Source organism: Coregonus clupeaformis, unplaced genomic scaffold (genome assembly GCF_020615455.1).
Source record: "Coregonus clupeaformis isolate EN_2021a unplaced genomic scaffold, ASM2061545v1 scaf0642, whole genome shotgun sequence".
Classification (NCBI taxonomy): domain Eukaryota; kingdom Metazoa; phylum Chordata; class Actinopteri; order Salmoniformes; family Salmonidae; genus Coregonus; species Coregonus clupeaformis.
Window position 1 is genome coordinate 339 of NW_025534097.1, and position 13,888 is coordinate 14,226.

At 44.5% G+C, this 13,888-nt stretch overlaps 1 protein-coding gene and 1 pseudogene across 1 annotated transcript; one reads left to right on the forward strand and one right to left on the reverse strand.

Moving 5' to 3' along the window:
* Positions 1-292: 292 nt before the first annotated feature.
* LOC123485275 (TOG array regulator of axonemal microtubules protein 2-like) lies at positions 293-6,910 on the reverse strand (the record flags this gene model as incomplete). The annotated part of the gene is made up of 5 exons (XM_045216227.1): positions 6,813-6,910; positions 6,325-6,586; positions 980-1,091; positions 685-790; positions 293-529 (listed from the first exon to the last, which is right to left on the reverse strand). Coding segments are annotated over exons 1-5 (750 nt in total), but the record flags the coding sequence as incomplete, so codon positions are not given.
* Positions 6,911-9,913: 3,003 nt separating this feature from the next.
* LOC123485280 lies at positions 9,914-11,879 on the forward strand (annotated as a pseudogene).
* The last annotated feature ends 2,009 nt before the right edge of the window (positions 11,880-13,888 follow it).

Genomic DNA, 13,888 nt, shown 5'->3' on the forward strand with positions numbered 1-13,888 from the left:
CTGTAACCTGTAAAATCCATAGATTTAGGAGGTCTTCTAGTGGCCGTTAGCTGTAAAAATCCATAGATTAGCCGCACCGTTATATAAGCCGCAGGGTTGAAAAATGGGAAAAAAGGCGCGGCTTATAGTCCGAAAATTACGGTATCTATTGCATTGTCACATCAGGGCTGTTTGGAGTGAATCCTAACTACAACTCGAGTCAAACTTTCAATGTGAGACAAAGTGAACATTTGTGGAAGTTAGGATCTACCCCTTAGAGAGTGACTGTTAATTGATCCCTCTCCCTCTTTACCTCAGCCCACCGACCAGCAGGGCTTTCATGACACGGGTAGGGGTGCAGCTCTGCACCATGTGACCCAGGGCAAAGTTTGCGCCCTGCCGGATGAAGGTGTTGGACTCGCTGGCTTTGTGCAGCAGCACGCGTGCCGTCCCCCTCCACCTCACTGTCCATGGCCCTCTGGAGGTAGGCGTACATGTCACCCAGTGTGGCCATGGCAGCAGAGGACACTGCAGAGCGCAGGTTCTTCACCTGAATCATAATAACACACAGGACCAGCTATTAATGTTGACGCAGTACAACCCGCTAACATCAGAAACATGACACAATCATTTGTCTTGACTTGTTCTCCAAATGTAGCAGATTTGTGCAGATGAATAAATAGGGCAGTGAATGAATACAGCTACCTCATTTATAATAGCAAGGCAGATATCATGGAGTTTAGGCATCATCATGTCCATGTGGTTCTGAGCCAACGCACGGAGAGAGGTCAAGCCCTCGATCTTCTTCTCCCTGCAATTCAGAGAAAGAAACATAAGCAATTTCCACAACATTTTCCATTGAAAAACATTATGATGATGTTCATCAATTAGGATTCCCTGTAGTTTCTACGCTCTGTAGCTAAAATCTACATTTACAAGGACACTACACTGTGCTTCCTTTAGCCGAGCTCCATTGGTCTTGTCTACAGTGAATGCTCACCAGTCATCAGAGCGGAGCAGCTGGAAGGTCTTAGTCAGGGCCTGCTCTGGGTTGGACAGGGGCTGCAAGCTGGTCTTTATTTGGTCCTTTGGCTCACTGGCTAACTTCTTGTCTATAGGTTGACAGTGGACATCTATCTGTCTGTGAACTGTATATATATATATATATATATATATATATATACACTGCTCAAAAAAATTAAGGGAACACTTAAACAACACAATGTAACCCCAAGTCAATCACACTTCTGTGAAATCAAACTGTCCACTTAGGAAGCAACACTGATTGACAATAAATGTCACATGCTGTTGTGCAAATGGAATAGACAACAGGTGGAAATTATAGGCAATTAGCAAGACACCCCCAATAAAGAAGTGGTTCTGCAGGTGGTGACCACAGACCACTTCTCAGTTCCTATGCTTCCTGGCTGATGTTTTGGTCACTTTTGAATGCTGGCGGTGCTTTCACTCCAGTGGTAGCATGAGACGGAGTCTACAACCCACACAAGTGGCTCAGGTAGTGCAGCTCATCCAGGATGGCACATCAATGCAAGCTGTGGCAAGAAGGTTTGCTGTGTCTGTCAGCGTAGTGTCCAGAGCATGGAGGCGCTACCAGGAGACAGGCCAGTACATCAGGAGACGTGGAGGAGGCCGTAGGAGGGCAACAACCCAGCTGCAGGACCGCTACCTCCGCCTTTCTGCAAGGAGGAGCAGGAGGAGCACTGCCAGAGCCCTGCAAAATAACCTCCAGCAGGCCACAAATGTGCATGTGTCTGCTCAAACGGTCAGAAACAGACTCCATGAGGGTGGTATGAGGGCCCGACATCCACAGGTGGGGGTTGTGCTTACAGCCCAACACCGTGCAGAACGTTTGGTATTTGCCAGAGAACACCAAGATTGGCAAATTCGCCACTGGCGCCCTGTGCTCTTCACAGATGAAAGCAGGTTCACACTGAGCACATGTGACAGATGTGACAGAGTCTGGAGACGCCGTGGAGAACGTTCTGCTGCCTGCAACATCCTCCAGCATGACCAGTTTGGCGGTGGGTCAGTCATGGTGTGAGGTGGCATTTCTTTGGGGGGCCGCACAGCCCTCCATGTGCTCGCCAGAGGTAGCCTGACTGCCATTAGGTACCGAGATGAGTACCTCAGACCCCTTGTGAGACCATATGGTGGTGGCGGTTGGCCCTGGGTTCCTCCTAATGCAAGACAATGCTAGACCTCATGTGGCTGGAGGTGTCAGCAGTTCCTGCAAGAGGAAGGCATTGATGCTATGGACTGGCCCGCCCGTTGCCTCAGACCTGAATCCAATTGAGCACATCTGGGACATCATGTCTCGCTCCATCCACCAATGCCACGTTGCACCACAGACTGTCCAGGAGTTGGGCGGATGCTTTAGTCCAGGTCTGGGAGGAGATCCTCAGGAGACCATCCGCCACCTCATCAGGAGCATGCCCAAGCGTTGTAGGGAGGTCATACAGGCACGTGGAGGCCACACACACTACTGAGCCTCATTTTGACTTGTTTTAAGGACATTACATCAAAGTTGGATCAGCCTGTAGTGTGGTTTTCCACTTTAATTTTGAGGGTGACTCCAAATCCAGACCTCCATGGGTTGATACATTTGATTTCCATTGATCATTTTTGTGTGATTTTGTTGTCAGCACATTCAACTATGTAACGAAAAAAAGTATTTAATAAGATTATTTCATTCATTCAGATCTAGGATGTGTTGTTTAAGTGTTCCCTTAATTTTTTTGAGCAGTGTATATATAAATATATATATATATATACAGTGGGGAAAAAAAGTATTTAGTCAGCCACCAATTGTGCAAGTTCTCCCACTTAAAAAGACGAGAGAGGCCTGTAATTTTCATCATAGGTACACGTCAACTATGACAGACAAAATGAGAAAAAAAATCCAGAAAATCACATTGTAGGATTTTTAATGAATTTATTTGCAAATTATGGTGGAAAATAAGTATTTGGTCAATAACAAACGTTTCTCAATACTTTTGTTATATACCCTTTGTTGGCAATGACACAGGTCAAACGTTTTCTGTAAGTCTTCACAAGGTTTTCACACACTGTTGCTGGTTTTTGGCCCATTCCTCCATGCAGATCTCCTCTAGAGCAGTGATGTTTTGGTGCTGTCGCTGGACAACACAGACTGTCAACTCCCTCCAAAGATGTTCTATGGGGTTGAGATCTGGAGACTGGCTAGGCCACTCCAGGACCTTGAAATGCTCCCTACGAAGCCAATCCTTTGTTGCCCGGGCGGTGTGTTTGGGATCATTGTCATGCTGAAAGACCCAGCCACGTTTCATCTTCAATGCCCTTGCTGATGGAAGGAGGTTTTCACTCAAAATCTCACGATACATGGCCCCATTCATTCTTTCCTTTACACGGATCAGTCGTCCTGGTCCCTTTGCAGAAAAACAGCCCCAAAGCATGATGTTTCCACCCCCATGCTTCACAGTAGGTACGGTGTTCTTTGGATGCAACTCAGCATTCTTTGTCCTCCAAACACGACTGAGTTGAGTTTTTACCAAAAAGTTATATTTTGGTTTCATCTGACCATATGACATTGTCCCAATCCTCTTCTGGATCATCCAAATGCACTCTAGCAAAACTTCAGACGGGCCTGGACATGTACTGGCTTAAGCAGGGGGGACACGTCTGGCACTGCAGGATTTGAGTCCCTGGCGGCGTAGTGTGTTACTGATGGTAGGCTTTGTTACTTTGGTCCCAGCTCTCTGCAGGTCATTCACTAGGTCCCCCCGTGTGGTTCTGGGATTTTTGCTCACCGTTCTTGTGATCATTTTGACCCACGGGGTGAGATCTTGCGTGGAGCCCCAGATCGAGGGAGATTATCAGTGGTCTTGTATGTCTTCCATTTCCTAATAATTGCTCCCACAGTTGATTTCTTCAAACCAAGCTGCTTACCTATTGCAGATTCAGTCTTCCCAGCCTGGTGCAGGTCTACAATTTTGTTTCTGGTGTCCTTTGACAGCTCTTTGGTCTTGGCCATAGTGGAGTTTGGAGTGTGACTGTTTGAGGTTGTGGACAGGAGTCTTTTATACTGATAACAAGTTCAAACAGGTGCCATTAATACAGGTAACTAGTGGAGGACAGAGGAGCCTCTTAAAGAAGAAGTTACAGGTCTGTGAGAGCCAGAAATCTTGCTTGTTTGTAGGTGACCAAATACTTATTTTCCACCATAATATGCAAATAAATTCATTAAAAATCCTACAATGTGATTTTCTGGATTTTTTTATTCTCAATTTGTCTGTCATAGTTGACGTGTACCTATGATGAAAATTACAGGCCTCTCTCATCTTTTTAAGTGGGAGAACTTGCACAGTTGGTGGCTGACTAAATACTTTTTTCCCCCACTGTATATATATATATATATTTATATTTATATTTATGTATTTATTAATTTCCATATCTGTTTTTAGCTTTTAAAACTAGAACATCTTAGTTCATTATGACATCATATAATTCTAAATTTAGCACACATTTTTTGGTGCTCACCCAGTTAGCCTTCAGCAAAGACTATCTCAATGTGAAACAAGCAAAGCAAATGTGGAAAAATGTCTTAGCCTTGGGCTAAGCTGGGAAAAAAAGTCATATGAAAAGCTATGTGTCCCTTCCCTTTCTACTGTCTTCCTATCAATCTACCTACAGTGAGGGAAAAAGTATTTGATCCCCTGCTGATTTTGTACGTTTGCCCACTGACAAAGACATGATCAGTCTATAATTTTAATGTTAGGTTTATTTGAACAGAGAGAGACAGAATAACAACAAAAAAATCCAGAAAAACGCATGTCAAAAATGTTATAAATTGATTTGCATTTTAATGAGGGAAATAAGTATTTGACCCCTCTGCAAAACAGTACTTAGTACTTGGTGGCAAAACCCTTGTTGGCAATTACAGAGGTCAGACGTTTCTTGTAGTTGGCCACCAGGTTTGCACACATCTCAGGAGGGATTTTGTCCCACTCCTCTTTGCAGATCTTCTCAAAGTCATTATGGTTTCGAGCCTGATGTTTGGCAACTCAAACCTTCAGCTGCCTCCACAGATTTTGTATGGGATTAAGGTCTGGAGACTGGCTAGGCCACTCCAGCACCTTAATGTGCTTCTTCTTGATCCACTCCTTTGTTGCCTTGGCCGTGTGTTTGGGGTCATTGTCATGCTGGAATACCCATCCACGACCCATTTTCAATGCCCTGGCTGAGGGGAGGAAGTTCTCACCCAAGATTTGACGGTACATGGCCCCGTCCATCTTCCCTTTGATGCGGTGAAGTTGTCCTGTCCCCTTAGCAGAAAAACACCCCCAAAGCATAATGTTTCCACCTCCATGTTTGACGGTGGGGATGGTGTTCTTGGGGTCATGGGCAGCATTCCTCCTCCTCCAAACACGGCGAGTTGAGTTGATGCCAAAGAGCTCGATTTCGGTCTCATCTGACCACAACACTTTCACCCAGTTCTCCTCTGAATCATTCAGATGTTCATTGGCAAACTTCAGACGGGCCTATATATGTGCTTTCTTCAGCAGGGGGACCTTACGGGCACTGCAGGATTTCAGTCCTTCACGGCGTAGTGTGTTACCAATTGTTTTCTTGGTGACTATGGTCCCAGCTGCCTTGAGATAATTGACAAGATCCTCCCGTGTAGTTCTGGGCTGATTCCTCACCGTTCTCATGATCATTGCAACTCCACGAGGTGAGATATTGCATGGAGCCCCAGGCCGAGGGAGATTGACAGTTATTTTGTGTTTTTTCCATTTGCGAATAATCGCACCAACTGTTGTCACCTTCTCACCAAGCTGCTTGGCGATGGTCTTGTAGCCCATTCCAGCCTTGTGTAGGTCTACAATCTTGTCCCTGACATCCTTGGAGAGCTCTTTGGTCTTGGCCATGGTGGAGAGTTTGGAATCTGATTGATTGATTGCTTCTGTGGACAGGTGTCTTTTATACAGGTAACAAACTGAGATTAGGAGCGCTCCCTTTAAGAGTGTGCTCCTAATCTCAGCTCGTTACCTGTATAAAAGACACCTGGGAGCCAGAAATCTTTCTGATTGAGAGGGGGTCAAATATTTATTTCCCTCAATAAAATGAAATCAATTTATAACATTTTTGACATGCGTTTTTCTGGATTTTTTTGTTGTTATTCTGTCTCTCACTGTTCAAATAAACCTACCATTAAAATTATAGACTGATCATTTATTTGTCAGTGGGCAAACGTACAAAATCAGCAGGGGATCAAATACTTTTTTCCCTCACTGTAGCGTCATCTCCCCGTCGAATTCCCATTAGTGTGAGTACATGAGAGGGACTGACCTGAGCCGGTGGCAGCCTTTGGCAGACTAAGGAACCTTATAGGCCGAGCCAGTTGGCTCCTGGGCTTGGTAGGAGGGGGAGTAGGCCTGGGTGTGGGGTCACGCGGCGTGACCGGGGTCCCGACATCCAAGTAGTCACGGAGCTCCTCAGGGGTGTTCATATCCACTGAGCTCAGGCTTCCCAGAGAGCTGGTGGCTATTTCCCCCATAGACATGACCGGGCTCAAACTTCTCCTGCCCATGGCCTTCACCGCATGTACCACCTTTGGAGTAGACCAAAAAATAATGCTCCTATCATAGAAATACATATAGAACTATATACATAAACTAATACATAGAGAGATCTTGTATTCTATGATCTATTCTATCATGCTGTCATAGACAGTGTCCTAAGACATGGAACCACTGTCTAGTTTGGCAATTTATCAGTCCAAGTATAATCCCGAACTGCAAATCTGCACATTTACAATAAATTGAAGTCCATCCTACCTTCCAGGCCTCCTCCTTCAGGTGAGCCTCCATGGCCCTCACCTCCTCCAACAGGTCAATGGGTCCGTTGTTGTCAGCACAGCCCTGGTCCGAATGGACTTTCAGGGCCTTGACTCCCCCGCCTGCCCTTCCTCTTCTTGCCCCTTTTGGAGGGAGCTCCAGTGGAAGGGTCGGGGACAGGATGCACGCTACTACTGCTGAATGACTTCTTTACCTGGATGGACTCCAGAGAGTGAGATCCGGGTCGAACTTGGGCTCCGTCCACCCCCACCACGTTCTTCAGTGGGGCCAGAGCTATGTGTTCAAGCCTTCGTGGCAAAGGCCTTAGCGGAGCTTTCGGGGCAGAGTGCACTGCATAGTGGGGATGAAGTGGTGCGCCGAAGGTGCTGCCAACACCGACGAGAGCAGTCCGGACGTAATTCTCGTGGACAGCACTTATCTTCCTTTGCTTTGCTTCCATGGCCTCTCTCTCAGCTCTCTGCATCTGCCGAAGTCTGGCGTCACTGATGAAGCCACGATGGCCTTCTGGGATTGTGTAGCTCTCCTGATAGCCCTGGATCACAATGGTGAAATGAATAGCAGAAGTGAAGTAGTCAAAATAGTTTCTACAGTGTGTCATATAAAGCTTTTAAGCTAAAGATTTTATGGATGTAAGCCTACTGTATATCTATGAAACCACAAAATAAACAGAGTGATATTTTTGAAAAACTTTTGAAAAACTGATGAGCCTTACAAAACTTGAAGACTTGTCCTGGTCACCCTGTTGGTTTAAAGCCATGTTTTGCTTCCTCAAGTTTTCGATGACACTCTTCATCTTAGAGTTCTCCTTCTGGAGTTTGTCAAACTCACTTGTTTTTCTTCCTCGATAAGCCATTGATGATAAATATTAACACTTTCTAAATAAGAACTTAACCTATCTCTGAGAGATCTATCATAAAATGAGTGGAAATAGAATTTTGCCAGTCAGATTGAACCAGCAATGACATCATGGCAAGGGTTCCGTTACATTGTGATGTCATAATGGGGTCTGTTGACAGTGTTGATTAGCACATCAGCACATGGTGAACATTCATGAAAGCTTTTTGATTCCCATATAAAATCATAAATATGTGATGAATTTTTAAATACTATATAAATATACACTGAAGAAAAATATAAACGCAACATGTAAAGTGTTGGTCCCATGTTTCATGAGCTGAAATTAAAGATCCCAGAAATTTTCCATACGCATAAAATCTTAATTCTCTCAAATTCTGTGCACACATTTCTCCTTAGATAACCAAGATAATCCATCCACCTGACAGCTGTGGCATATCAAGAAGCTGATTAAACAGCATGATAATTACACAGGTGCACCTTGTGCTGGAGACAATAAAAGGCCACTCTAAAATGTGCAGTTTTGTCACACAACACAATGCCACAGAGGTCTGTCCACCAGAGCTGTTGCCAGAGAACAGAATGTTCATTTCTCTACCATAAACCACCTCCAACGTTGTTTTAGAGACTTTGGTAGTACGTCCAATCAGCCTCACAACCGTAGACCACGTGTAACCACGCCAGTCCAGGTCATTTTAGTCATTTAGCAGACGCTCTTATCCAGAGCGATTTACAGTTAGTGAGTGCATACATTTTTCATATTGGCCCCCCGTGGGAATCGAACCCACAACCCTGGCGTTGCAAGCGCCATGCTCTACCAACTGAGCTACAGGAGGCTCCACATCCAGTTTCTTCACCAGCGGGATCATCTGAGACCAGCCACCCAGACAGCTGATGAAACTGTGGGTTTGCACAACCAAAGAATTTCTGCACAAACTGTCAGAAACCGTCTCAGGGAAGCTCATCTGCATACTTGTCGTCCTCACCATGGTCTTGACCTGACTGCAGTTCAGCATCGTAACCGACTTAATTGGGCAAATGCTCACCTTCGATGGCCACTTGCACGCTGGAGAAGTTTGCTCTTCACGGATGAATCCCAGTTTCAACTGTACCGGGCAGATGGCAGACAGCGAGCGGTTTGCTGATGTCAACGCTGTGAACAGAGTACCCCATGGTGGGGGTGGGGTTATGGCATGGGCAGGCATAAGCCTCAGACAACAAACACAATTGCATTTTATCTAAGGCAATTTGAATGCACAGAGATACTGTGACGAGATCCTGAGGCCCATTGTCGTGCCATTAATCCACCGCCATCACCTCATGTTTCAGCATGATAATGCACGGCCCCATGTCATCGGATCTGTACACAATTCCTGGAAGCTGAAAATGTTCCAGATCTTCCTTGGCCTGGATACTCAACAGACATGTCACCCATTGAGCATGTTAGGGATTCTCTGGATTGACGTGTACGACAGCGTGTTCCAGTTCCCGGCAATATCCAGCAATTTTGCACAGCCATTGAAGAGGGGTGGGCCAACATTCCACAGGCCACAATCAACAGCCTGATCAACTCTATGCGAAGGAGATGTGTCGCACTGCATGAGGCAAATGGTGGTCACACCAGATACTGACTTGTTTTCTGATCCACACCCCTACCTTTTTTTTTAAGGTATCTGTGACCAACAGATGCATATCTGTATTTCCAGTCATGTGAAATCCATAGATTAGGGCCTAATTTATTTATTTCAATTGACAGATTTGCTCATATGAACTGCAACTCAGTAAAATCTTAGAAATTGTTGCATGTTGCGTTTATATTTTTGTTCAGTGTATTATATATAATGTATATACACACATTCTCACACATCAATTATCTTTATATTACACTACTTCCATAGTGTTGAAAAAAAAAGATTTTCCTCTGTCTCTGTTTTTCTCTTTCCAGCTGAGCATACTTTTTGTTTATGAACGTCAGGGTTGAGGTCAATTCCATTTAAATTCCAGTCAATTCAGGAACTACACTGAAATTCCAATTCCAATTCTCTTAAATGTTTTTCAATGAGGAAAATGTGTAATTTAATCTGGTTTAGTTTCTGAATTGACTGGAATTTAAATGGAATTAACCACAACCCTGATGACCAATGAACAAATAAAACATGCTGTGTCCCCAAAAAATCACTAGAGGGAAACATTGCCTGGTATGTCATACCATGAGAATGGACCTATCGTCTTACCTTACGATATGGAATAGCATGAATACAAGAATGTGGGATTCTGTGTACAGCACTTTAAAATGAAAGTGAATGTGATCTCTAAAGCAAACGGGATATTGTTTGAAGAAATTCTATTGGGTATGATGTCCATGGATGCCACACAAGGAAGCAGAGTTGACCTGAAAAATCAAAAGTGAAACTATCTGAGAAACACTGTCAAAACATTGGAGGCAGAACAAGTAGGTTCATTACGAGAGAAAGGTAGAAACAATGTCAAAATATTTTAGCAACTTTTCCACAGCCAGTCAGTTGTACCACATTTGGATCTATAAGGCATATATTTTAGTTTTTCTATAGTAGTAACTATACAGTACTGCATTTATTGTTGTTACTATCTATATGTATGTTTTGCTTTCACTCAGTCCTGTCAGATTAACGCTGTACAGCTGCTATGGTGATCAGGGTTGACTTTCATTCAGTTAGTTCAGTAAAAATGAAAAGTCTTCATAATAAATGATGGGAGATTTGAATTAAATTATTCCCTGAATTGACCCCAGCCCTGGTGGTGACTATACAAATAACTCTCTATAGAGGGAGAAGATGGAGTTTAGTTCAGTAAAAAGGAAAAGGTTTGTGTTGTTCAGTGACACCTTGTATACTTTGTATACATTATGATATCATACTTTGTACTCAAATTAGCACACTTAAGGCTTGATTCAATCAGTAGAGAATATATGTGTTGTACTTCACGTTTAAAGATAATTTCTGATTGAGCCGACATATTCAGCGTTTACCGTGAATGCAGTCTCGCAACTGCGGGAACATTGCCTTTGTCAACCGCCCTATAAAGCGGATCTTCAGCGCTACGGATTGAATTAAGCCTTAGTCAATTATCTTTTTGGGGGGAATAAATCATGGAAACATACTTGAGTAAATAATCATTTGAGTTGGGAGATTTTAGAAAAGAAAACCTCTCTATGTCTACATCTTCAATATGTTTTTCCCCCAATAAATATATTATTGCTGTATGTGTACAACACATATAGCCTAACCCGGTACAGCCAGAAGAGGATAGGCCACCCCTCTCTCTGAGCTGGGTTCCTCTCCAGGTTTCTTCCTTGATGGGAGTTTTTCCAAGCCTCTGTGCTCTCACTTCTGCTTCGCTTGCACTTTGGGGTCTAGGCTGGGTTACTGTAAAGCACTTTGTGATAACTACTGATGTATAAAGGTCTTTATAAATACATTTGATTGATTGATATCATCTGTTTACAAATTGGTGTCAACTGTGTGTCCGTTAGCAGAGCCATGCCAGCGAAGTCGGTGCAGTTCAGCGGTTGGGAGGCTGTGGTTGAGAAGCAGAGTGTCCTGAAACCTGGTCAGGCACCGCGTGGGCAGACAAGGCTACACCATGTACCATGGAACCCACCGTGACAGAGCCCGAGCCATCATCACAGGGGGGTTCCAACCCTCGGCGGGGGGGCACGTTGGGCCCGGGGTTACTGCAGCCGGGACATAGCCAAGGCACAGGGCTACCCCAGTGGTTGCCCCTCTGTGGAACACGTGGTACTGCAGCTGAAGGTCCGGGTGGGCCGCGTGAAGAAGATGGATGGGCAGAATGTAGCAATGTGGCACTCGTGGCAACAGAGCGGCTCACGATACGGCCTGGCTGCCCTCCACCGTCAATGGGCGTGAGGAGGACTGCGTGAAAGACCCCCAGCGGGTGGCGGTGAATGGCATCGCGCACTGTGGCGACCCAGCCACGAAGCACGCCCTCGAGAAGCTCATCAGTCAGCAGAGACAGGGGGCGGAGTCAAGTGGGCGGGGACACGAGCAGGGATTGTGGCCGGGTGTAAGCGGTGCAAGAAGCAGACACCGATTGGCCACTCTCTGGAGGTGTGTTTGGGGTGTGGCGCCACAGTATGCCCGTTTATGGACAAACATGTCTGCAAAAAGAGCAGTTGAAAGTGACAGCTTCTAAATACTGGAGACTTTATGATGATGACATTACTGGTTCATTCGACAATAAAAAAGGTTTGTGTGGAATTAAATTAAGCTTTGTTGGTGACTTCATTATAGGTTTATTTGAAATCGGACGGCTCACTCATTGTCCCCCATGATGAAATCGGAGGGGGACTATGGATCTGTCTCCGTCCATTTGTACATTAGTACGTACAGTACGTACATTAGTTAGTCACACGCAAGGAGTCAATGAAATCCATTTGAGAAAAGGCCTAGGGAGAATCTCAATTGGAATTTGCTAAATTCCTCACGTCCTCTCCTCTGTCTTCTCCCCATCGAGGAGAAGACAGAGGTTGTGGTAACGTGGAAACATGCGCTCGTATGAAATGAGACTCAAGCAAATTACGTTTACAGAGGAGGAATCACATAATCACATAATATATGTGTAAAGAGGTAAAAATAAATTGAGCTAGTTCTGCTAAACATTTTATAATTAAGTAGCATGTCGTTTTTAAGAGAAAAACAACAGCTCTTTCAAAGGGGGTGATGTGGATTTCTAAACTCTTCCGCGATAAGATACACCTGAGGATCATCCACCAGAGGAGGAAATTGATGAGAGGAGCAAACTCCTCCATTCACCTACAGTGTATTAACGAATTGACACACACGCGACCACTTAACGGTTTACGGTCACGGATGAGAGGAGGAAGGAGAAGTCGAGGAGAGGACAGACTTTTTCCCAATTAAGAATATTCCTTTGTTACAAGAGGCCCTTGCTCTGGCTTGCGCTACTTAAAGTCCTACCTGTCACAGATTAAACATGGAATACAATTTTATTTTATTGTAGGATAGTTACATACATTTTTGATCACTTAAATGATTGGTATTTACACATTGAATCCGACTGCTTATAATAGTGGTAGATACAGTGTGGGCGAGGGGATGAAAGGAGTAAAGCACAGGAGTGTGAAGAAGGAATATGCTTTAATCAGCTCAACAAGGTAGTCCGCAGCAATGCGTAAACACGATCCCAGGGCGACTTAAATGCGTACTGGGAACCAAACATACACGGGTAAATGTTCCTGGGGATAAAAATAATAAAATGCTCAACCGAGCATGCGAATACCTCCACAAAGAACAATCACACACAAAGACAAGGGGGGCAGAGGGAACACTTATACAGGTACTGATAAGGGGATATGAACCAGGTGTGTGTAATAAACAAGACAAAACAATTTGAATGATGAGATGAGGAGCGGCAGTGGCTAGAAGGCCGGTGACGATGAACGCAGAAGCCTGCCCGAACAAGGAGAGGAGGCAGCTTCGGAGGAATTTGTGACATACAGTATCTCCGAAGGACTGTTCCGGCTAGGGGTTAGGCAAACTTACTCCTTATCTCATGTTTCGGGCAAATGTGGATTTAGGCCGGGATTCAATCCGCTTAAACACGCTTGACATTTAAAGGTAATATCCGATTGAGCGGTCATCTGCAGAATTTATCGTTAATTCGATCTCTGCATACGTCAAGGAAAATTCCTTTAAACACCGCATCGTCGGCTTTCCAGTGCGCTGCGCTATAAATGGAACTGGACTGAACTGCTAGTGATTTAGCGTTAGGTTTGTATGCTTAACTCAACATTTGTGTTACTCTTAGACCTACCTTGACTCTAAAAAGCAAATATTAAAGAAACACTAAAGTACAGAAAGTGAGCCTACTTCGGTTGATATCAGGCTGCTCTGTCAAGTCAAAAGAATTTGGAAATAGCACACACACACACACACACACACACACACACACACACACACACACACACACACACACACACACACACACACACACACACACACACACACACACACACACACACACACACACACACACACACACACACACACACACACAGACAGTATGACTATGTCTGCCCAACCTGGTCTCAGAGCATTTTGTATTATTCTGTAAGTAAATCTGAAATTCAATTTAGTATGATATGTTGTGTTTCGTATGGTTCATAAGACAGATGGTTACTT